The sequence below is a fragment of the Pelobates fuscus genome, chromosome 8, assembly GCF_036172605.1.
Source record: "Pelobates fuscus isolate aPelFus1 chromosome 8, aPelFus1.pri, whole genome shotgun sequence".
In the NCBI taxonomy this organism is placed as follows: domain Eukaryota; kingdom Metazoa; phylum Chordata; class Amphibia; order Anura; family Pelobatidae; genus Pelobates; species Pelobates fuscus.
Genome location: NC_086324.1, coordinates 142736155 through 142762577, shown reverse-complemented (window position 1 = coordinate 142762577; position 26423 = coordinate 142736155). Strand labels below are relative to the sequence as shown.

General features: G+C 40.0%; 1 protein-coding gene across 1 annotated transcript in view; it reads right to left on the bottom strand.

Annotated features, from left to right (window-relative positions):
• Positions 1 to 1230: 1230 nt before the first annotated feature.
• Positions 1231 to 26423, bottom strand: part of DCUN1D3 (defective in cullin neddylation 1 domain containing 3) — a 28272-nt gene continuing 3079 nt past the window's right edge. Inside the window, exons 2-3 of the mRNA XM_063428893.1 lie at positions 6609 to 7127; positions 1231 to 2785 (exon numbers count right to left, since the gene is read on the bottom strand). Coding sequence (XP_063284963.1) covers positions 2302 to 2785; positions 6609 to 7127 — 1003 coding nt within the window. The 3' untranslated portion in view covers positions 1231 to 2301. The remainder of the gene's footprint in view (positions 2786 to 6608; positions 7128 to 26423) is intronic.

Sequence of the window (26423 nt, the reverse complement as noted above, 5' to 3'; positions counted from 1 at the left end):
TTTAGTATACATACTTTTTAACCCTATAATGCAAGACATAGCAAAATAAAAAGAACACATTTATGATAAATAAGACATTTTCTGTTATGTATTCATTAGAAGTGTATACGAAATCCACTTATACGTGTATATATATAAACAGATAAATTAAACATTTTCTGTGTATTGTAAGGGTGCGGACGGAGTTGGGGAAAAAAAAATAATAATAATTTGCTTTGGAAAGGAACACCTTAATAATTCCTCCAAACTTGGGTGCATTAGTAAAATGATTTTAAACCATTCTGTTTTTATTGTATAGGATACAAGTCAGAAATCAAAAGCAGTGTTTGATACCACAGTTTTCTTTCAAGTCAATTTGATGTAGAGTTTTTTTTCCAATCCTAAGTAGTTCTCCTAAATCTTCATTAGCCCTGAGAATTACGTTTTTTTTTTGGAGTCCTATCTCCTGACCAATGGGAACAAGGAAAATAAAACCAGAAAACTGAGGTAGTGCTGCTTTTTAGGAATTTGTTGATGTGTTAAAAAGAAAAAAAAAAAAAAAAAAAAAAAAAAAACCAAACAAACAAAAAATAAATTTATATAAATATACCTACAATCCTTTGTCTGTTTGACTACTAATACTCCTATCTGCCCAAGCCAACAGGCTGAAGAATTAGAATGAGTTGCAGTCCAACAGCACTTAGATTGCTCAGTTAATTAGCTTGGTACAAAGGACTTGGGTATAAATGAATGAATGCTTTAACTAAAACAAATATATCTATATATATTTTCTTTTTCCTGTACTAGGAAATGATCAATATGTAATATGTATTTGTCTTACTCCTGGTCCATTACAGTACAAAGTGGCTTAGCAAAATAAAATAAAATGGGGTAACATTGCAGTGACAGTTTGCTATGCCTTTTAGTGTCTTCATACATAGACAGTACAGAATTATTTAACCCCTTAGGGCCAGGTTTATGCGAATCCTTTCTTAATGTGAATTAAGACATCATCTGTCCTGAAGGGGTTAAGCAGAAATATAAGTTTTTTTTTTTTCTTTTCTTTTTAAGCCATACAAACTACAATGTATCTGTTGTTTAGCAAGTAAAAGGTAACACAACCTGTGTTAAATTAGCTGGTCCTGTTGAAACACATTCCAATAAGCTAGTTTTCTTTTTTTGTTCAGTATTTTTGGGATTTAAATTAATTAAAGGAAAAACAAAAACAAAAAAACAAGTGTACACAAAAATAAAATATAAACTGGGACAGTTGTTCTTCATTTCCACTTCACAAATTGGATAAGGTATATTATTTTACAGGTTTACTTGAAAAGCGTGAATTTTTTTTTTTAAACAAGGGTGTTTTTTCTTTTCTTTTTGCAGGAGTCTTGCACGTTGTAACTAAATGCACATATATACGTTTAATGCTCTGATATAACGTCTGAGAAAACGAGTTCCCTTCTGAACCCCACTGAACGATTACAAATCTTAAAACCCAACAATGTAAACAGCACTACACACAGTAAGGAACTACCCTGAAACACAGGATAAAAAACATGACCCTGGCTCACTCATTAAGGGCTGCATATTTTAAAACCTTTACATGCCAGATAGACAGACATACAGTTTTGTTGCAAGCCCCTTTGGCACCAAAGGGGGTTCAAGGCTGGAAAAATCTCACAAAAGGTTCATTAGTCGGGGAACAAAGGTCAGTAATTAAGAGTGGAAGAAAAGTTACACAACGATGGAACTTTATACTCTTTCTAGTTGTCAAAGACTAGCGTATTATTGAAAATCTCCAGCAGTGAATAATTTAACATAAAAAAGGTAAAATTTAAAGAGGGCACATGATGTGTTAAGGAGCCGGGTCATCGCTACTTTTTACCCAGAGGTCCCACAATGCATTGCTTTGCAAATTCCAATGACATCAACAAGGTTAAATTAAATACAATTCTCCCGCGGGTCATTAAACCCAGACCCCTTCCCTCCCCTTTCCAAGCGCCTAGTTGTGTTTGTTAGTGCCAGGCAAACCTGAAATATAAAGATGAAAACACTTTCTGGCACCTTAAGAGGAATTCCATATTTTAAAAAACAAATATAATATAGTTAGAAAGAACCAACCAAATGGTAAGAAAGTGCCTGAAATATGTTATCAGCATTTAGAGCCCTTTCAAATAGAAGGCAGAAAAAGGTGTATTAAGAAAACAAAGAAAAAAAAAATTATGAGTTCTTCATTAAATTTCCAGAAAAGGTTCAGAGTTTACATTTAATGAAGGTGGCCAGAATGCATTTATTTAAATTTTTTTTGCGGTTTTCAAGTTGCTAAGTTTGTTTGTCTATACTCAGATCGTCTGTGCCTGAAAATGTAATACATTTGGTTTCCTTCTCCTTTCTCCGGTGTTCGATTTCCCATTCCACAAAGGTGTCGAAGAGACTAGGCCAGGCCTCATCTTCACTGTAATTGCTAAGGTCTGGTCCAATCACCTGAGTAAAGTTTAGGAACATGTTCCATGTGTCCCGGGAGATTCCCTTGATTCCTGAGGGGTTCTCGATTAGGAAATCTAACCACTGGTCCAAAATGAGGGGTTTGTTTTGAGTGAACACTAGTCTCCACAGGGCGATGGCTATTTCCCGGTGAAGAGACCTCTGACCTTCTTCGGAGTCCAGGCCAAACTGAAAGGTGAAGCGGTATAGATCCTTAAATTTGTCCTCCTGTTTAGCTTCATTTAGCAGGCTAGGGAACCTGTTACAAATCCCCTCAATGCTATCTGCATTGATAGCTTTGCAGCCATCGAAAAACTCCTTCCTAGAAGAGAAAAAAAAATGTGAATAGTACTGTATTTACCAAATGGAAATGCACTGACCAGCGTGATACATCTTCAGCAGTAAAAAGTGAGTACAAGACCCAGTAGCATTTTTCTTTTTTTTTACCTGCACATGTTCCAAAATCCAAATGCACATTTAGTTAACTGGAGGTTTTTAGTATCACTCCAATGACCATTAGAGTGTAAGCTCACCTGCCACATCAAGGCAAAACCTCTTTAGCAAGTCCTACACCAACAATTCACCTTGCTGCTTTCATGTAAAAGGCACAATCTCTAAGACAGAGAGGGAAATTTGTATGATTCCCTATACCAGTTGTTCCCAACCCAGTCTTTAAGTGCCCCCTAACACTCCAGCATTTAGAGATTACCTAGTTGTGTCCAAAGTTTTTTTTTTTCTTTTTCTAAAAACACTTTAGACACAACAGGGTAGACCCTAAGTCCTTGACGAGTAGGGGGTACTTGAGGACTAAGTTGGGAGCCCCTGCCCTACACTGTTGGTGCCCAAAAGATAGAGATGCCCAGATGTTGCAGAACTACAAATGTCATGATGCTTTGCATTCCTTTAGAAAGCATTTAAAATGACAAAGCATCATGGAAACTGTAGTTTTGAAACATCTAGGGATCTACCATTTGGGCACCCATGCCCTACACTTTTATTAACCATTAATAGGACACACGTGGAATGAGTAATCTAGAAACAACTACCACAAAGTCCTTCACTCAACTCCCACTCCTGGGATGCAGCAATGACTACAGTTTTCATCAGTCCCAATACAGATACGTGCAAGAATAAAAAAAATAAAATAAAGAAAGGAGTGTGTAGGGGTTCATAATAATACCCCTCTTTGTCTAATTACAGATTTTTCCTTTTAGTTGAAATCAGCAAGGTGAATTGTGTAGGACTTACCAAAAAGGTTTTGCCTTAATGTGAAAGGAGAGCTTAAACTTTAATGGCCAATGGAGTGATACTAAAAAACCTCCAGTTATTTAAAAGTGCACAGGGATTTGGTAACTTTGTTTTGTACTATGTATTGGGGGCTATACCCATAGCTGGAGCCCAGTAGTGCTTTAGTAAAATGTGAACGACACTTTGAAAAGTACAAGAATAACGCTAAGAAACAGAATCTGAAAATCTAAAAATAAATAAATAAAAAAAATAAAAATAAAAAAGTGAAATGAAAATCAAATAACACATTTTAAACAAAAAAAGTGTTGATTTTGGGGCGGGGGTGGGGGGGGGGGGGGGGAAATCTCCCATCTTGGCTGTTTTTACCTAAACTTACTTTTTAGTGAATAAATCCCTCGGTCTTTACCACATTGTGTATGTAAGAGCAAATGTGCTTACTTACAGGTTAAAGTGGCCCTGTCACCTTCTGTGGTTGATGCATATTTTGCAAAGATGGTGACCAGGCCGCTTACTGTGCGATGGGCGCACTATGTACAGCAGTGTTAATTTTGTCGACTAACAATTTTAATCAAATTCAAGTGGACTAAAACTTTTGAGATTTAGTCGAAAGACTATGACTAAAATTAAATTGAAATTTGTCGCCAAAATTAACACTGCACATTAGCTTATTGTAGGAACACATGCATTCCATATAACTCAAGGTTTCTTGCCATCTTGCAGAGCCAAATAGGATTTTTTGGGTCTGATGCAGTTTTGCACCTTTGGTATTTAGTATGCACCTTCCAAAATGGCTGGCAAACATTTAAGAAACTTTCTCCTTTAAAAAAATAAAAAAAAAATAAGGATTTTGCATTGTAAGGTAAGAGACATACAGTAACAAATCACAAATGAAAATACACACAGTATAGTTTTACAACATTCTTGTTCCTGAACATTAAAGCTATAGAATGGTATGTTAAGAGAGGCTAAGGGGATAATTCCTAAATCCACCATATTGATGATAACACAAAACATTTTACTGAAATAGATAATGTACACTGTTCCAGGCTGTGCTTTAATGTCAAATATGCCTCTGAAGAATGACAATTTGTGCAGGAAAGTAGAAATAATAATAAACATTATCCATGTACTCATGATCACTTGAAGGACGTACCGCGCCTGATCAGTAATTGAATAATCATATATATGGGGACCCTTGACTACTCTTATAGGAACACTACAAACAAATTTGGCACTTTAGCTTGGAGTCTGCCATTTTTTTTCATAGAAACATAGAATGTGACGGCAGATAAGAACCATTAGGCCCATCTAGTCTGCCCAATTTTCTAAATACTTTCATTAGTCTCTGGCCTTATCTTATAGTTAGGATAGCCTTATGCCTATCCCACACATGCTTAAACTCCTTTACTGTGTTAACCTCTACCACTTCAGCTGGAAGGCTATTCCATGCATCCACTACCCTCTCAGTAAAGTAATACTTCCTACAATGGCATGAGCACTTCCCTCTTTCTACTGCTAATGCCTCTCACTATACAACCAAGCATTCTGCTAGCATTTCCTGCTGCTCTATTACATTGTCTGCCTACCTTTAAGTCATCAGAAATAATCACCCCTAAAACCCTTTCCTCAGATCTTGAGGTTAGGACTCTATCAAATATTCTGTACTCTGCCCTTGGGTTTTTACATCCAAGATGCATTATCTTGCATTAAACGTCAGTTGCCACAGCTCTGACAATTTTTCTAGTTTACCTAAATCATTTACCATTTGGCTTGTACCTCCTGGAACATCAACCCTGTTACATATCTTAGTATCATCCGCAAAAAGACATACCTTACCATCAAGACTTTCTGCAAGATCACTAATAAAAATATTAAAGAGAATGGATCCAAGTACAGATCCCAGTACCCCAACTGGTGACAAGCCCAAGCTTCGAATATACTCCATTGACTACAACCCTCTGTTGCCTGTCACTCAGCCACTGCCTAACCCATTCAAAAATAATGGAAACCAAACTTAAAGATTGCAGTTTATTGATAAGCCTTCTATGTGCAACAGCGTCGAAGTGACAAAGCCTTACTGAAATATTTTCAACAATGTATAAAAGTGCCGATTTCAATAGATATCAGTACTTTTATAACTGTACAACAGCGCACTGAAAAGCAATGGAAAGCTGCGATTGCTAGAGAGTTTGGCTCCAGCAAACAGGCTTATCAATCTTTAGCCTGTGCAGAGAAAATAGGAGAGTGCTGGCAAAGGCAACACACAGCCAAACATGGAGCAAATAATACAAGCAAGTTATCTTTGAGGGGAGGGGGATAACAAATAAGCATTGGAGTGAAAAAATTTAAAAAATTGAGAGTTCCTTTAAAGGGTTACTTCAAGCACCATGACTATTTCAGGGATTTGAAGTGGTCATATTGCCTGGAGTCTGTATGTGCATCGTTTTGTTAATGTCAATTCTGTGCCACTTTCATTGCACAGAATGTCAGTGACTGGCTGAGAGTGGTCAGCTGAAGAACCAGAAGCACATCACCATACCACCAGGGAGTCTCGGAGCCTGACAGGGAGCCAGGTGAGAGGGCAAACCGGTGCTAAACGGTTTGCCCCATTACCAGGAAACCGGGCCAGGCTACCTCTGGCATCATAACCACTACAGAGGCCCGAAGTGGATAAGATGATCGGAGTAGCCGTTTATTCTTTTCTCCCCTTCCCCCAAACTAAACCTCTGCCCCATCCCTTACACTAGCTATTCTTCCTAGTTGACGAGGAACAAAGTTGAGGAAAATGCCATTTGATGATGGTTCTTTAGGCAGATGCCATGTTGCCCACTAAAGAGGGAAAACCTGGATATAATACTGTGACAAGGCAAACAGAAACCACCAGTAGGAAGACTGACCTGGTAAACTTGCACATAGTGGCGGCCTGAAACTTCCAAGCCAGAACTAACACTTTAAATTCTGTAGGATCCACACACAGATCATTGCAAAATCTTTCCATGCCTTCTTCTAATATGACATCTTCTCGTTCATCCTTGTATCTCTTAAATAATTCTTCGATTCGCTGCACAGATGACATCTCCACCCCCATGCCAGTCTCTTTTTTCTTGGTGTCACCAGAAGGTGCTTGTTGTTGACTTCCTTCTACTGTGGCATCGGTTTTCTTTGTTCCGTTGACAAGAATGTCTCCAGCTGCCTTCCCACTAACCAAGTGTTCCTCCTTGTGGCTTGAACTTCTTTTAGGTTGCTTGCTGGATTCCCTCTCACCATTTTTACTGCCTAGTGTCGAAGATGGGTTCTTGCACTTGGTGACACACTGGCCCATGTTGAGGGTGCCCAGTTTTAGAGTAATCCCTCTTGCGCCAGACACCGTCTCACCTGATGTTTGATCAACATACCACCCTGAGGGGTTGAGTATCCTAAAATGGAAAAGAAAAAGTAGTCACAAGAAAGAAAAAAAGCAAACACAATTTAGAGCCACAATTAAGTTTGTATGTAATGATTTAACCTATTACCCTAATGTCTCTCACTGCTAAGCAAATCAAAATTAGAGTGGATGCCATTTTTCTGTTTAAAATACTCATTTGTCATCACCTTAATAGACCACTGTAGTTTGGAAACTGGATCAAGATTAAAAATTATTTAAGGGACACATCAAGCACAAAACCAACAAACTGCTTGGCACACTCCCTTGTGACATCACAGGACCTGCATGAAGGTCCAATCAAAGGTTTCTCGTAGAGAAGTATTTGACTGGAACATTTAACCGACTAAGATCGCATGCGAGGGGAGAGAGAGAAAAATAAGGAGTGAAGGTAAGTGAAAAAAATAATCATTGAAAATGGAATAATAACTAGACACGGAGGGGGAGACAGAAGCAGTGAACATCTGCCTCCAGCTCGCAGAACTGACATTAGGCAGTCTGAACAGAGTTCTGGGCTGCCTAAGTAAAATGTGCCAAGGGTGTAACTATTACCCAGAACACAAATAACTCTGGATCTGCAATGTTTAAAGCTGAAACACTGCACATCCAGACTCCTAGCACCATGACCACTTAAAAAAGCAGAAGTGGTCATGGTGGTTGAAGTAATCAATTCAACTTTTTTCACGTGTTGCTTAGTTTTCTCTTTTATATTACAGATTCTAATTAAAGGGATACTACGGTGTAAGGAAAATGAATGCTAATGCCCATTAGGTGTGAGGACATCCAGCATCAAGCGACCAAAAGTTGGTTAGCCACCAGGAAGTGCATCTAGAGGTTGCCTAATTGACAGCCACTAAATGCAGTCTTAGTCCTGCAATGTATTTATTGCAGTTTCTCTAAAACTGCCATTATTTACATGGCAGGCCGAAAGGGGACAGAGACAAAGCACCCAGAACACTTCAATGAGCTAAAGTGGTCTGGGTGCCTATAGTGTCCCTTTAAGAAATTAAACCACAATCCAGTCCAGTCCAGGCACAGCATGCAAACAAGAATGAGATGAGAAAATGTTTTGGTTTCTTCTCTTTTCATTATATCTGGCAGAAAATGACAACAATTATAAAGATGAACAAAGAAAAAAGATTTCCAAGTAATTTATAATGATGATTGACAAGGAGACAATAGGGTGGCCCCCAGTTGCAAGACTGATATGTGTATTTTTACATATTATTTTACAAACCTCACAAAACATATTTGCTAATATGTTCTCAAATCCTGGGAAGTGACAGTTCCTGTTTAAGACAGAGCATGTTTGACCACTGGGTGATTTCCTGTACTATTATAGCTGACCGCTTTACTTCTGGTCTTTCACTTTCTTTTAGTAATACACCACATTTCCTAGTAAAAAGGAAATTCCTAAAATTCTTAAGGCGGCGCACTTTACAAAGACATTGATTCATGCACTTGACCCGAAATTAACTACATCTGAAATATTTTACAACAAAATTAATGGAAGCACTGAATATCTTAAACCTGAAGCTGTTCTATTCACCAAACACCTTGAAGCAATCAAATAATTTTGTGTGTGACCTAAACAATTACGTTCAGAGGCTTTAGTTGTATAATTCTTCAAAAGACCCCCCCCACCCGCAGGATATGGAATGATTACCCCGAGTCGCATAAACGTCTTATTCCATTCAAATTGCAAAAATATGCACTAGGTAAATAAAACAAACATCACATGACAAAGTTCAAACATTTCACTTGAACAAACAATCACAATTAAGATACAAACACCCACTAGAAAAAGGAAAAAAACAAACAATTTAGACTGCTAGCCTTTAAATACAACTAGAGTTATAGCTGACTTAATGGTACTTCTTTTATTGACTTTGGAATGATTAAAAGTATAACCGCTTCTAAAGCAATGAATAAAGATCAATTATATAAATGAGTTTAAGGGACACTATGGCCACCAGAACAACTGCAGCTTAAAGGACCACTCTAGGCACCCAGACCACTTCAGCTTAATGAAGTGGTCTGGGTGCCAGGTCCAGCTAGGGTTAACCCATTTTTTTTATAAACATAGTTTCAGAGAAACTGCTATGTTTATAAATTGGTTAAGCCTTCCCCCTAATCCTCTAGTGGCTGTCTCATTGACAGCCGCTAGAGGCGCTTGCGTGATTCTCACTGTGAAAATCACAGTGAGAGCACGCAAGCGTCCATAGGAAAGCATTGTAAATGCTTTCCTATGCGACCGGCTGAATGCGCGCGCAGCTCTTGCCGCGCGTGCGCATTCAGCCGACGGGGCGGAACGGAGGAGGATCGGAGGCAGAGATCTCCCCGCCCAGCGCTGGAAAAAGGTAAGTTTTACCCCTTTTCCCCTTTCCAGAGCCGGGCGGGAGGGGGACCCTGAGGGTGGGGGCACCCTCAGGGCACTCTAGTGCCAGGAAAAAGAGTATGTTTTCCTGGCACTAGAGTGGTCCTTTAAGGTAGTAGTAGTTCTGGTGAGTAGAATCAGTCCCTTCAGGCATTTTCATGCAAACACTGCCTTTTCAGAGTTTACATTGCCCGCTAGGGACACCTCCACTGGCCACTACTCAGATGGCTACTAGAGGTGCTTCCTGGGGCAGTGCTACACAGTAGGCAGCACTACCGTTCAGCGACTCCATGCTGAATTTTCCTCATAGAGATGCATTGATTCAATTCATATCTATGAGGACGTGCTGATTGTTCCTGACCCTATAGTGTTCCTTTAATTTGGGAGCAAGTGAGTAAATACTCAGCTCTTTCCCATTGTGCAAGTGCCGCCATGATTGGGTGTTAGACTAAAGTAATGCCTTCCCTGCACCACACTCCTCCCTCCTTTTCCGAGTGATAGAATGGGCCTACTTGAGAACACTACCCCAAAGCAGGGCAATCTTCCACATGAAGGGGACACTGTGACATCATGTACTGCCAAACCTGCTGCTACAAACTTTAAATACATGTTCCAAATTCATAATTCTAATACTTCCTTCGCATTAGGAAGCAATGAAGTAATGATTTTAAAGAGTTTTGACTTGAAGGGGATACACTATGTATTAACAATATGCTCTCCATATTGTTAATTATATAATAAAATAATCGTTTCTGCAGGTGCTTCAGTTGACCAAGAAAGGCAGCAGCAAACTCATTGCCAGACTAGAGAAAGGCTCTACCAATCAGGAGCCTCTAATTGTGGTATATCCATCTGATCGCATCCTACAAACCTCTGTTTACTATAGCTTTATGGTATATGTAGCGCAGTTACTGGCAGCAGTTCCATTCATTACAAAAAATGAGTGGAACTGCTGAATAAGTTAATAGGCTCACTGCAGCAGCTGTATGGCAACAGCCTGTCACGGCACAGCCTGAGCCCACCAGACAGCAAGGTGTGGCCGCCCCTTTAAGAGCCCTAACTGGGTTTGAACTCACAGCTCCAGCATCCCAGTCAGGTTCTCTGCCATGACATCCACCAGGGGGCTTCAGTTTCTGTTTGAATTTGTTCTGCTTCCTGACCCTTTGCCTGGATTAAGAAGCGCTGATCCACTTGCAGCCCTTTTCCAATTAGGGTCAGCTACACCTAATTAGCAGGCTGTAAAAGCCAGCCCTGCCTGAGACCTAGTATCTGGTAATTTTGCCTGTTTGGTGTTTCCTGCACTACTGACTGATTTCCTGGACCTTCTGCTTCTCGTCTAACCATGCCTTCGGATTACCCCTTTATCTGTACTGTGTTTTTGGATTTTGTCTCCTCCTTGTGCCATCTCCTGCAACTGGGCTCTAACTCCTGGCAAACTGTTCCATAAGTCCCCAGGTGACTGTTACACAGCCCCACTTACAGTTTTGTAAATGGAGCAGTACACAAACACTGCTGGAGCTGTGGACTGCACATTTACTTAGTAGTGGCACCGTCTCTCTCCAAGAGCTGGGAAGGAAAGCAAGGATTTTGTATATGCCCACCCTGCATAGATTGGATGGAAAGGAGATATAAAGTCCATCTTGGATACAATAAGGAAAATGTGTAGGTGAATGGCGACATCGGTTTTATTTAAAGGGTAATGCCAACCACCATGACCACTTCAGTGACTTGAAATGGTCATGATGGTAAAGGGATGTATCTGCAGTGCTTTAGCTTGAAACACTGAACAAACTGAGTTATTGGCAACTGTGTGCTGGGATCTATTTGCACCCCCAGCACACATGACACTGGTATCCCAGAACTCTGTTCCAGGTTACCCAATGTCAATTCTGTGCATATTTAAAATCTGTCACCAGGGCGTACTGCATGGTGACAATAGATGTACAAATGTTCCCTTGGCAGGTGGAGCGCCTTCAATGGGAATAAAGCCGTATACCCTACCTCACAGTGTGTGCTCCCTCCTGCCTCTCTCTGTTGCAGGCAGTTAAAAAAAAAAAAAAATCCTCCCTCTTACCCTTCCCTAGTGCACGTGCTCGGCGCTGGCAATTGGTCTAATCACATGCCTCTCTATGAGAAGCCTGTGTTTGGACTGTGCGACGTCCCTGTGATTTGAGGACAGGGTGTGGAAATCAGTGCCTGGAGATTTGCCTGGCACTGGATTGAAAGGAAGTTTAAAAAAAACAAACAAAAAAAAAACCTTATTTTTACTTACAGCTTTTATTGCAAACAAAGGAGTTGGTTGACCTTAATCATGGGGTTCAATAGGGCATATTACACAGAAAATATGAAGGAGGCAGATCAGGGGCAGAGCCAGAAAGACCAGACACCAACCTGGCCAATCAGGATCTCCTCATTGAATAAATGCATCTCTATGAGGAAAGTTCAGTGTTTGCATGCAGAGGGTGGAGACATTGAATGTCAGTGACACAGTGCCGCACTGCCCCAGGAAGCACCTCTAGCAGCCACCTGAGGAGTGGCAAATGGAGTTATGCCTAGGCAGTAAACACCGTTTGCTGCAAAAAGTATGAAGGGAATGATTACACTCACCAGAACAAATACAATAAACTGTAGTAATTCTGGTGACTATGGAGTCGCTTTAAGGTAACCCTGTAAGTAGCAATATGCAGGTACAGGTCCATTTACCAAAACCATATGCAATGAGCCCAAGATTTTATGGTGGAAAAATTGTCATTTCAAGAAAAGCTCTTAGAGGATGGATGGTAATACAATGTTGCTTCGCATAGTTTTCAAACTATTTAATTAAAACCTATCCATTTTGTAGAATGTACAGATGAATTTCTAAAACGTTTTTATTTCAAAGTGTTCTGTACCGGGATAGGTACACGTTTTCCTCTTATAGCAATACAGACACAGACACACACACACAAAACCCTCACATTTAAAGCAACCTCTTTGCTGTGAATTCTCTGGATTTGCAGCTTCTGCAGAGAGCATCTACCAAACCTGATGTGATATTCCCAAATGTGTCTATGAAGTACTGAGCACATTCTATAAACAGTTATATGTGATTTGTAGCTCAATTGCCAGCTTCCTACTGCAAAACGTTGACAGCGAAAATGCAACTCCCATAAATCCCTACAGTCACTAAGAAAAACAAAAACAACATCTCTCTCTCGCTCTATATACAAATATATTATATATACACACACACATATACCACTTAGATCATATAAGTGGGCTACTGGAACCATTCCTGGAAACGAGAACCCAGACCTGCTTGAATGCTACTACAACAGCAGACCCAATGAGAGGGGCTTCATGAAAAGTATGTGGGAACTATGGGTGAATAAGAGGCAGTCATCTACCCGAACCCCAAAACAGCTAGTTACACAACGTTTGAACGTCGTGAAGAGGAAGCTAGTGTCCATAATACACACACACACACGCACAGCTTAAAACATTAAGTCCAAATGCAAGCCAGACCATAATAGTTACTTGACACTACAAGCCCCCAAAGTCCATAGCATACTTAGTAGAGGAGTATGTCTACTCCCAGGGGTCTATATTTTTATTCGCTAATGGCTAGTGTTGAGTGAGAATTTTGTATGTTAGGACCCTGTTCCTAAGACTGTTTCAACCCCATATCTTTTTCTTGGCATTCCTGCAGAATCGGGGCAGCATTAGCAGCCTCCACTGTTGATTCCCCAGTTCACATCATCAAAAGGCTCCGTTTATAACCGTTCCAGAGAACGAATTGAGAAAAGCATTCAAAAGTTTGGCTTTATAATTCTGTATTTTTCTTTGCAACCTTTTTTTGTCCTCTTTTATTTACAGGCCTACCACAACTGGTTTGCACCAAAATCAATGTACGTACAGCTTTTATAGTTCTGAACACAAGTGTTAAGGATGCAGGCCTGTAATTGTGGGAGGAGTTTCATCTATATAATCCCTCCCCCCTCTTACCTGGGCGGAATGTTTTAGGTCATCCCACCCACTTCTCCTTATTTAAATTATTGTACCTAATTTTGTTTTCTCTCTTCTGTTTACCTTAGTGGGGCCTCTTTTATTTACCGGCCTACCTTTACATTGGTTTCGGCACCACCCTCAATTTACATACGGCTTTTATACTTCTGACCACAAATAGATAAATACATCATAATAAAAAATAAAAAATAAAAAAAAATCACATTTATTTATTTTTATCTAAAAAGCGATGGCTTTCTTCATAGCAAACTCCACCAGTTTTCACTGAATCTTCCATCTCAGAAGATTGCCAAATTTATAGTGGTAAAAAAATTTCTGCCTCTTCCTGGCCTCTAAAAAAAAATGGCGGAAATATTCATAAAGCATTTTCGACAGGTAAAAAAAATGACGACTGTTAGGTGGCAAAAAAAAAAAGAAACCAATCAAAAAAAAAAAAAAAAAAGACAAATTTTATAATTTGAGCCAAAAATTAGATGGATAATTGTCAGCAGCACCGTTGATAAATCTCCCCTCATAATAACTAGACACAGAGATCTAGATAGTTCACATCGATCCCCAATGGAGAGGCTCTTGTCAGTGATGGATGTAATGGCAGAACTAGTAATGATTGTTCAAGTCAGCAACAAAACTAAATACAGCTTAGAAACCAACTTCCCATGGCTTAGCTTAACAGAGAGACACAGATACAAATATAAATGCTGCTTCCACTAAAACTCCTTGCGGCTTTCATCATTCCCTAGGGAAACCTAGTGAGCTACAAAAGCCTGCCGTGAAAAAATAATAAAAACTCAAGTATAAAGGATGAAGCATAATACGAAGGTTTGGGGGAATGTTTCAATGGTATAGGGGTCATCTTTCCTAAGTTCTGCATTTTATGGAGATATTCCAAGAAAACAAAACAAAAAAAATTATCTATCAATAACTCTTGAAGTTGTGCATGGATATTACACAAGAATGGCCTTTCTGCTTTTCATAAGTTTTATGTGCATGTTGAAAATGAGGAGTTGGGTTTCTGTATGCATTTGGCAAAGAGTCAATGGTACAGCGCTACAGAATTTGCTGGCGCTATATAAACAATAAAATAATAATAATCAAACAGCTGTTCAATCAGCATTAGGGAATCTGAAAAAAAGTAGTGCTTAGATTGCAGCTTAAATAACACCTCTACTGGCTGCACGAGTGGCAACCACTAGAGGGACTTCCTGGATGCGGTCCTGCAAAGATTGCAGTGAACAGAGTCAATGCATCTCTATGAGAAGACGCTGATTGGCGTAGTGGGGTGATTGCTGTGCATGCACCCTAGCTCCCAATCCTTCCTGGGATTGGATAAGAATCATAAGGGTTGTAATGATATCAGCCAAGGAAGATGTGATGGCCATGGTGAGATCAGAGTGTCAGTGAATATAAATTTTTTTTTTTTTTTTGGGTGTCCGAGTCTAAATAGATAGTATTTTTTCTACAGGGTAGGACAAAAAAGAGAGTACCGTATATACTCGAGTATAAGCCGACCAGAATATAAGCCGAGGCCCCTAATTTTACCCCAAAAAACTGGGAAAACTTATTGACTCGAGTATAAGACTAGGGTGGGAAATGCAGCAGCTACTGGTAAATTTCTAAATAAAATTAGATCCTAAAAAAATTATATTAACTGAATATTTATTTACAGTGTGTGTATATCATTAATGCAGTGTGTGTGTGTGAGTGCTGTGTGTGTGTATGCAGTGTGTGTATGCAGTGTGTGTATGAGTGCAGTGTGTATATAATGAATGGAGTGCAGTGTGTGTGTGTATGAGTGCAGTGTGTGTGTGTATGAGTGCAGTGTGTGTATAATGAATGCAGTGCAGTGTGTATGTATGAGTGCAGTGTGTGTGCATGAGTGCAGTGTGTGTGCATGAGTGCAGTGTGTGTGCATGAGTGCAGTGTGTGTGCATGAGTGCAGTGTGTATGAATGCAGTGTGTGTGTGTATGAGTGCAGTGTGTGTGTATGAGTGCAGTGTGTGTGTATGAGTGCAGTGTGTGTGTGTATGAGTGCAGTGTGTGTGTGTATGAGTGCAGTGTGTGTGTGTATGAGTGCAGTGTGTGTGTATGAGTGCAGTGTGTATGCAGTGTGTGTATAATGAATGCAGTGCAGTGTGTGTATATGAGTGCAGTGTGTGTGTGTATATGAGTGCAGTGTGTATGTGTATGAATGCAGTGTGTATGTGTATGAATGCAGTGTGTATGTGTATGAATGCAGTGTGTATATAATGAATGCAGTGCAGTGTGTGTATGAGTGCAGTGTGTATGCAGTGTGTGTATAATGAATGCAGTGCAGTGTGTGTATATGAGTGCAGTGTGAGTGCAGTGTGTATGAATGCAGTGTGTTTATAATGAATGCAGTGCAGTGTGTGTATGTGCAGTGTGGGCATTTTATTAATTATTATTTAATTATTATTTTAATATTTTTTTAAAATGTTATTTTTTTTAGGTAACTATTTTTTTTTATTTTATTATTATTTGTATTATTATTTTTGTTATTATTTTAATTATTTTTTGTTTTATTATTAATATTTGTATTTTTTCGTCCCCCCTCCCTGCTTGTTAGCTGGCCAGGGAGGGGGGCTCTCACTCCCTGGTGGTCCAGTGTATGGGCTGTAGGAGGGGGGCTGTCAGGAAGCTGTAACTTACCTTCACCGCAGCTCCTGTCAGCTCCCTTCTCTCTCCTCCGTCCGTGCAGCTCCCAGGTCAGCTCCCTCTGCAACTCTCGCGGCCGCGCGGAGCGTTGCCACGGTAACCCGTGGCAACGCTCTGACCCCGCGGCTCTCGCGAGAGTTGCAGAGGGAGCTGACCTGGGAGCTGCACGGACGGAGGAGAGAGAAGGGAGCTGACAGGAGCTGCGGTGAAGGTAAGTTACAGCTTCCTGACAGCCCCCGGTCCATGTCTGTATTATGGAAATGTAAATTGCCATAATACAGACAACTGACTCGAGTATAAGACGAGTTAGTGTTTTTCAGCACAAAAAATGTGCTGAAAAACTCGTCTTATACTCGAGTATATACGGTAGGTTGTTGAGGAGAGGGTTGCGTGAATCATACAACAATACCAGACAATTTATTGTAAATCGGACTGCCCGATTATGCTTGATTCAAGACCTTGTGTATTTTCTAATATTACATATATGGAGATTTCTGTATCTCATTTTGTTGTTAAACATGTTTATTATATATGAGATTTGTGAGCCTTGCCATGTTTATGCATCACCTGCATTTTTTTGAAAAAAATAAATAAAATAAATAATGTCCTTTAATAAAAGGAATTTTACACACACACAAAAAACAAAAAACAAACAACAATATAATTCAGAGTAGGATTTGGCAGGTAAATAATTTGTTAATAGTTAAATTTTTTGTTGTTGCAGGTACATATTATAATGGAGTGTTGGGATATTCATCATGGGTAATTTCACAAAGGAACAAAGTGTAAAAATAGTGGAATTTTATTTTCAAGGTGGCAGGTCCATTATTTTGACACAAAGAGAAAATTTTCCCGAAATGTTTTCTCAAAGGTTACCAGATCAGCATTCTTTGTCTTGATGCTGTTGGGTTGTATTTGAAAAGAACTGTCCAGCACGATCTAACATACAAATTCCACCAAAGGATAACACATGAATGAATAAAATGTTCCAAAATTATTGCTTTTTATCTGAAAAAAATGAATTGTTACATAGCGCTTGCTGTGCATCCCTTCCCATGACATCACCCAAGTAATAAGTGATATTAGTGAAGACATGATCTAGTTATATCTAATATTAAAGCAGCACAATGTCCCCATGGCGATTAGGAATTTTGCCCTGGGTGTTTGTCAGTCCGTTCAGCACCAGCCACATTAGGGCCCCCGAGGAGGGTGGCTGTGCAGAATGGAGGCAGTGGCGAGGGAGCAGTAATCTTACTACTCGACTATTTGTGCGCCTTGCTGTGATGCAGGGAGCCAGGATGTGACATCACTCCGGCCACGCCATTGCTAAACAGCATGTGAGGGAGCACAGCAAGAAGAGCTTGAAGATTACAGGATCACAGCAGCCACACTGGACACCAGGGGAAAGGGTTCATTCACTCTAGCTCTCCCAGTGATAGTTAAAATAAACCACACAATTTGTGAATGTGTCAGAAAATGTGTGTGTAAGTATTGGTACTTTAATTCTAAAAATACAACGCATGTTCATGGCCACAAAAAGTATTGTTAAAAAAAAACAAAAAAAACTTATACTTTGCATAAAACATCTGGTGTGTCACATCAGAATATATTTATTATCTGCAAGTTAAATGCTCATGACGTTTGGTTATAATCTTCTATGCGTGTAAATTTAAAGGAACACTTTAGTGTCAGGAATAAAACGTATATCCCTCACACTATAATGTTAAACTATTCAGGTTACCGGCCCCCCTCCAATCGCATGGGAAAGGTGTTTTGCTATGCCACGGCTGGCCCAGCCTTCCTGGTCTAGAATCAATCTTGATCTAAGCAAATCCAATGCTTTCCTACAGGAAAGCATTGGGACCCTATTGCACATACACAGTAAAATGCTGAGCTAATCAGCATCTCCTCATAGAGAGATGAAATAAATCAATGCACCTCTATAGGGAACGTTCAGAACCTCCATGTGGAGACGTTGAACGTAGGTACTGCACACTGTGCATCACTGCACTAGAAAGCACCTCTAGTGGCTGTCTGAAAAGCCTGCAGGAACAGGAAATAGATATTAGACCCACTACATTAAGCTGCAGTGATTCTGGTGACTATAGTATACCTTTAATGCTTTTAATCCATTTGACATGTTACCTGGGGTCCTATCTCCTCTCAGCTTCAGGCTAAGTCTTGTAGTGCAATGCTAGTTATTTGGCTGAGAGTGACAGCTGATTGCTCTCAGCCAATGAGCTAAGCTCTGCAACACTGGGCTTAGCTCAGACATATAGTTACCGGCTAGAGAGGTGGCTGTAATGGAGGCAGGGAGTGGCACCCAGTTATGAAGTCAAACTGTTCGAAAATGTTTTGAATACTTACATTACACTCCTGGCACCATAACCACTGCATTGTACTGTAGCGGCTATGGTGCTACCTTAATAGATGAAAAGAAGGACCTAACCTTAAATAAATATCTGCCCTTGTGGATAAGCCAACACCCAAATACATATTCAGGGCTATTTTGTAAAATGTGAATTGCAAGTAATTCCACATTTGACACCAAAATATCCAAACTGGAAATAAATCTGCAAATCAGCTAGAATTTCAGTTTAAGCATTTTGTAATACAATTTAAATTCACAATATAGTCAAGTGATTAATTCCACCACTTTTCGCTCTTTAAAGGACCACTATAGGCACCCAGACCACTTCAGCTTAATGAAGTGGTCTGGGTGCCAAGTCCATTTAGGATTAACCCTTTCTGCTGTAAACATAGCAGTTTCAGAGAAACTGCCATGTTTACAAATGGGTTAATCCAGCCTCTAGTGGCTGTCTCATTGACAGCCGCTAGAGGCACTTCCGCGCTTCCCACTGTGATTTTCACAGTGAGAAGACGCCAGCGTCCATAGGAAAGCATTGAGAATGCTTTCCTATGAGACTGGCTGAATGCACGCGCGGCTCGTGCCACGCATGCGCATTCAGCCAATGACGGGAAAGGAGTAAAAAAAGGTAAGGGATTAACCCCTTCCTCACCCTAGAGCCCGGCGGAAGGTGGGCCCAAGGACCCTATAGAGCCGGGAAAACAAGTATGTTTTCCTGGCACTATAGTGGTCCTTTAAGAGCGCCGGGTAAGTTGTTATAAACAGAAAAACTCAGAAAAACAGCAAACAGAACTCTTACAGAGAGGAAACACTACAATTCTATCAATTGAACACAGAATACATTTACAGTATTAATCCACTGATAGATGATCTGTCTGTGGTTTCTCTAGGAATATTTTCATGAAATGTAGGGGTTTAGAAAGAGGGAAACCTTACCTAGTATAATGATTGCCACACATTAACTGTGTGTTTTTAACTTTCCTGTTTTCTCATAAAAACGCTTTTCTAACTCACTAGTACTCCAGTGGGACTGATTAAATCTATAAGGTGTTCTAGTGAAAGTAGCATTTATATTTTTACCAGAGTCCATCTGTCATCCCAAGTCACGAGGAGTAGGATTCTAAGCAGTATTTTTTGTTTTTGATCGAAATGAACAGTCATTGCTTGTTAAATAGACACTGAAAATGCCACCGCATGTAGCAGTATGCAAGGAATGCAATTTCACATTATGGACTTCAAATGTGACTGGACCACTTTTGAACAGATTTTTTTAAAATAAATTGTAATTTGGTTTTGGAGAGAGCAAAAAAACAGGGAGCAAGAGTATACGGAGAACAGATAGCAGCTGAATTAGCCTGCCCTTCGGTGGGTCCCCGCTCAGATCTCAAGCTGGTTTTAACTCATCCAGTGCCATTACAGAGAGAACATATCTGAAGCATATCAGACTGGTCCCACCCATACGGGCAGTCCAGATCCGAAATGCCAGCAAGTTCCCTCTGCACAAGAGATACAGCAACCCCAGACAATCGTTTCAACCTTGTAAGCCATCATCAGTGAGGTATAGCCAATATCCGTCTAGGCAACGTGAGCAAGGGGTCCACGTCTGGATTGCCCTTTAAACTTAAAGAAAGAAAAAAAACAAGTAGCAAGAGAGGAGAGAATGGAAAGCAGCTGAATTAGCCTGCCCTTCGGTGGGTCCGGGCTCAGATCTCAAGCTGGTTTTAGCTCATCTAGTTCTATTACAGAGAGAACATATCTGAAGCATATCAGACTGGTCCCACCCGTACGGGCAGTCCAGATCCAAAATGCCATCAAGTTCCCTCTGCACGATTTGGTTTTGTATGTCAGCTTCAATTACGAATAATATATATATAAATAAATGACCTGCAAGGGTCGAAACGTCGATTTTTGCTTGATGTATGCACATCATTTAAATAAATCTCACTATACTTTGGTAAAAGACCTGACAGTGCATCCTGGATCTTTCTTCGTGTATATATTGGACGCACTGTGGATTGCACCCAGGTAGGTATATTTGAAATTCTGGTAAGGAGAGTGCCAAGCCCTCAAAATATATAAATATATACACATACATACACACACAGTAAAAAATGGAGAGGTGCCTCACCCCAGGATCCTATTTAGCCTTGTACTGCAGAGAACTCGAGATGGAAGGATTTTCAGTTAGAGTAGGACCTGCCAAAGATGGGGTACATTGACGCTGTGGCAGGCTTATGCAATGTATGATCATATAATGTAACCGAATTCCCATAATTTTTTGCCTAGATTAGGTGTTTTTAATAAAACGTACAAAATCAGCACCAAAGTAGCTGTTCAGTAGATAGGGAGTGCGCTGGATTTTCATTTTTTACTGTATGTATTGGCCCCCCAAGCAGCACCCCATTTAAGCATGCTCCGGTGTGTGCAACCAACCCCTTGTTTATATACATTATCTATATATATATCTATCTAAGAGGCATGCATAATTGGCAGCTGGGGCCAATTCATACAACATACAAGATCCAAACAGCGATTTCAAGTCTCACAGAATTTAAGAGTTTTATTTATGGGGGTTTAGTTACAGTATATGATCATACTTTGCATAAGCCTGCCACAATGTCAATGTACCCCATTCTTGGCAGGTCCTCCACTAGCAGCCTCCCTGTCAATGGTGCCTCATTCAAGGGCAGGACCTTTAACCTTGACCTGCAGAGAGTCCCAAGTAAGTGGATTAGTCTCATAAGAGCAAGCATTAGGCTGCTAGAGTAGGACCTGCCAAGAATGGGGTACATTGACGTTGTGGCAGGTTATGCAATATATGTCATATAATGTAACTAAACCCCCATTATTTTTTGCCTAGGTGAGGTGTTTTTAAATAAAACTATTACAATTCTGTCAGACTTGAAATTGCGGTTTAGTGAATGAGCAAGTGTGCTGGATCTTGTATGTTATATTTATTACATATATATATATACACACACACACACGTGTCTACCTTCCGCGATGTCACAGCGATGGGGGGTCCGAATGCACATGCTCGGCAAGCACCATGCGCATTAGGTTTTCCCTATAGGAAAGCATTGAAATAATACATTGAGCAGTGAGAGTGCAGGAACATGGTCTATACACCAAAGATTAATCATTAAAGGACCCACTATAGGAACCCAGACCACTTCAGCTCAATGAAGTGGTCTGGGTGCCAGGTCCCTCTTGTTTTAACCCTGCAGCTGTAAACATAGCAGTTTCGGAGAAACTTCTATGTTTACATTGAGGGTTAATCCAGCCTCTAGTGACTGTATCTCGAAAATCTCATTGAGGGCACGCTGGACGTGCATAGGAAAGCATTGAGGTTTTAACCTCTTCAGCCCAGTGGGAGGGGGGCATTGTTAGAAGGGGGTACCTAATAAACCTATAGTGCCAGGAAAACGTGTTTATTTTCCTGGCACTATAGTGCTCCTTTAAGCTAAACTTATTTTGGTGACTATAGTGTCCCTTTAACTTCTTGTGCTCAACCATACAGCTACCTTTTGGTCTGAATTCTTCTAGTTATAGTAAGGCAAGAAGCATTTACAACATTTTTTTGTTCCAGTCATGGGCATCATTTATGTGTCTCAACCTCCATTGTATCTCCAGTATTGCTCTGATCCTGGGTTCCATCCCCCAATAGACAGAGTTCCTGGTCATCTCCTGACATATTTTGTTTTGCTATCTCGTTCTGTTTATCAAATACATTGGTCTGCTTGAAGACACTATTACTTCCATTGAGGTTTCAATAAACCTGATCATGTAATGACCAGTGTTATATTATCATCGCCATAAGATTCCGTAGCGCTTTACAATATTATAAGAGGGGGAATTTAACAATAAATAGGACAATTACAGGAACGATTGATTGAAGAGGACCCTGCTCAAACGAGCTTACAGTCTATAGGATAGGATAGCATGTTATACAATTTGCTATTTCTGACTCCATCTTTTAACCTTGTCAGTTGCTTCTGAACAAAGCTCTGTAAATCAGGCTAGTTAGTATAAATCCTTACAGCATCAGATCTCTGGTTCTTAAAGATGTAAGAAGCAGAATGTAGTAGACAGCTCTACAATAGCATTATCCTCTTGCAATGAAGGTATCTAGGGCCAAGAGTTCAAAAATCAAGTGCCAGAGATCCTAAAATATTTAATTGTTGATCATTGACTATGTATGTAACTATGTAAAAGTCAACAATGAACTGCAGGGTGAAAAGATTGATACAAAAGACTGTTTTGATATTCGACATACTGATCATTGTAAACAATGATATCACAAAAACAACTCTTCAACTAGCAATTACAAGCTGGGGAAAAAATATCTCCGAACTAATCCTAAACATGGGGATTGAAATATGTCCATCTTCATGTCCTTGAAAGATTCCATCCCATCCTAATCTGGAAGGTCTATTTATTCAGCCCTGCCAACACATCACAAAATTGTAACAAAACACTGTAAATAAAAATAAAAATCATTTGAAATCAATTAAGTAAAAAGTTTAAAACATTTTCACAGATAAGGGACTGATATGTCTACTGCTTTCTGTGCCACTTCTATTAAAGGACCACTATAGGTACCCAGACCACTTCAGCTCAATGAAGTGGTCTGGGTGCCAGATCCCTCTAGTGTTAACTCTGCAGCTGTAAACATAGCAATTTCAGAGAAACTGCTATGTTTACACTAGGGTTAATCCAGCCTCTAGTGGCTGCCTCACTGACAGCCGCTAGAGGCACTTCCGCGCTTCTCACTGTGAGAAGACGCTGGATGTCCATAGGAAAGCATTGAGAAATGCTTTCCTATGGGCGGTTTAAATGCGCGCGCGGTTCTTGCCGCGTACGTGCATTCGGTGCTGATGTCGGCAGTTCCCCAGCACAGAGGGAGCCCGGCGCTGGAGAAAGGTAAGTGTTTTAACCCCTTCAGCCCAGCGGGAGTAGGATCCTGAGGGTGGGGGGTGGACCTAAAGACCTTATAGTGCCAGGAAAACTAGTTTGTTTTCCTGGCACTATAGTGGTCCTTTAAAGATAAAAAAAAACATGGAATTGAGCAATCTACTGTAACTTCCCTCTATACTGCACCAATCATAAAGTCACAATAGCCGCTTGCTACTGTCTGTAAAAATAGTTCCTTTCCCCTCAATTCTTGCAATGGTTATAAAAATGAAAACAAAGCGATAAAACTGTTTTTTCTCTACTCACGTTAAAACATATGCACACGCACAGAGCAGAACTGCATGTATATATATATATATATATATGTATACAGAATTTAAAGTGAACGTAAGTTCTAAATAAAATCAACAGATGATATTTAAATGTAAAGCTAGCCACTATCCCTTAAGGGAGAAATTATTTTTAAAGCATTTAAAATATCTGGGGAGAAATTCCCTATAGACTACTCGACATGTATTCCTCCATTTTAGAACTATGATGTTGAGTAAACAAAAGTGGCGTTTGGTTTCCAGAGGTCGCTACCAGAATCTTATTCTGAAATAAATTAGGAACTGCACTGAATCCCATTACTATGAACCAGGGTGCAGCTAAACCTGGACCCAGCACCAGGTACAACAAGCAGGAAACAAAGAAAGGTTTAGGCACTCCAAAGTCCAAGAAGGCAATTTTATTCTAACTAAATGACAAGCAGCAACGTTTCGATCTATAAGGTCTTTCTCAAGCTTGAGAAAGACCTTATAGGTCAAAACGTTGCTGCTTGTCATTAGGTTCGAATAAAATTGCCTTCTTGGACTATCAGAATCCTGGTCCAAATATATAAAACTGAATACTAAATGGCTACACTGAGCAAGAAACATGGTTTATGTGCAGAATGAAACTATGAGACAAGCCATCATGTCCTGCTTGAAATAGACGTGGAAGAATTCTCAGAAAAGCGTTCTATTTTGTTAGCTATTTATACATTCCCTCATCGTTCTATAAATATTCAGATCACTGATAGAGAACGTAATGCCCAAACAGCTTTAAACAACATCTGGAGTGCTAGAGGTTGGCTGCCATTGATCCAATACATTCTGCCAACTCAGGAATGACCTACATTTCGTTTTCCCTTTGGAAGGGGCAGATTAATGTGGAGCCCAGCACCTAGAACAAGGATAATGTATATTTGAATGCAGCCCGTAATTTCTGTGTGTGCATCCCTTTCCCCCCCTGTTAACATGGGTATCTTGTCAATCAACGCTAAACACAAATAAATATAGACCATTATTAATCATGCTGTATCAGTCTTAAAACATAATTTACATCCATGAAACCAAAAGAACACATTAAGCAGGTCACTCATCAATACATCCTTCCATAATATTCTGACACAGATAGTATGGATCGTTTTCATTGAAAAAGCAGACTAGATGTCATTTCTGCAAGTAGAATATGTGGTGAGGTTGACCAAGTGGAACAGTATGCTAAAAGAGTTGCAATGTCACATGTACCAGCAAAGGCATCACATTGTAACCCTGCCTTCCTTAGCAACCGGCCTGAGGAGAGCTGCAATTAAGAAAATGAGTCTAACAATATGCGACAACTTTGCCCAAATGACAGCAAGCTGTGATCATAAAAGAGCACAGAGAGCAGGTCACCTGATTATAGGGTATGACAATTCACACTGTAGGACTGACAAAGGAACACAATGCTATCTGGCAGACTGCAGTCGTGAATGCTTTCAGGACAAAAGAGGTAATCATTTAATCGTCTTTATTGAGATATCTGAAATGCACAGTGAGCTTGTCAGCATGTCTGCATCATCACATTAAACCAAACAAGGTAACAAAACCCTTTTCAAATGCAGGTTTCGGGTTTTCAGGTATATATTCAAATCATGTCATTGATTAAAGTGTTTAGAATGAGCCGATCTTAACCCCTTAAGGACCAAACTTCTGGAATAAAAAGGAATCATGACATGTCACACATGTCATGTGTCCTTAAGGGGTTAATGTAGAGCACACTAATCAAGCACATTTCTTAGCACTACGGTGTTGGGAGGAAAAACATTCCCCAAAAACTTAACAATGAACCTTCCATATCTTACATAATGTAAGAATGACTTTTCACATAAAGAGATAAAGTCAGTAACTGTAAACAAAAGTGTCCAATACCTGAATCAGTCCATCTAGAACAACAACAAGAGGTAGCCAAAAGTTCGATATCTACATGCTATATATGTAAAACTAGCCTTAAAGGGACACTATAGTCACCAGTACAACTACAGCTTAAAGGATCACTATAGGGTCAGGAACACAAACATGTATTCCTGACCCTATAGGGTTAAAACCACCATCTAGCCCCCCATGCCTCCATAAATATAGCAAAATCTTACTGTATTCAAGCCTGAAGCTGTAGCTCTGCATGCTGTTTGCCTCAAAAAAAAAAAAAAAAAAAGCAGTCGGCTGACATCATCAGAAGTGGTGGCCTGATCCAATCACAATGCTTCCCCATAGGATTGGCTGAGAGTGACAAAGAGGCAGATCAGGGGCAGAGCCAGCATGATTCAAACACAGCCCTGGCTAATCAGCATCTCCTCATAGAGATGAACTGAATCAATGAATCTCTTTGAGGAAAGTTCAGTGTCTGCATGCAGAGGGAGGAGACACTGAATGTTTGGAGGCATTTTAGGCAGCCATGACCCAGGAAGGGTCTCTAACAGCCATCTAAGGAGTGGCCAGTGAAGTTATCACTAGGCTGTAATGTAAACACTGCATTTTCTCTGAAAAGGTAACGATTCTACTCACCAGAACAAATTCAATAAGCTGTAGTTGGTCTGGTGACTATAGTGTCCCTTTAATGTAGTTGTTCTGGTGAGTATAATAGTTCCCTTCAGGCTTTTTTCATGCAAACAC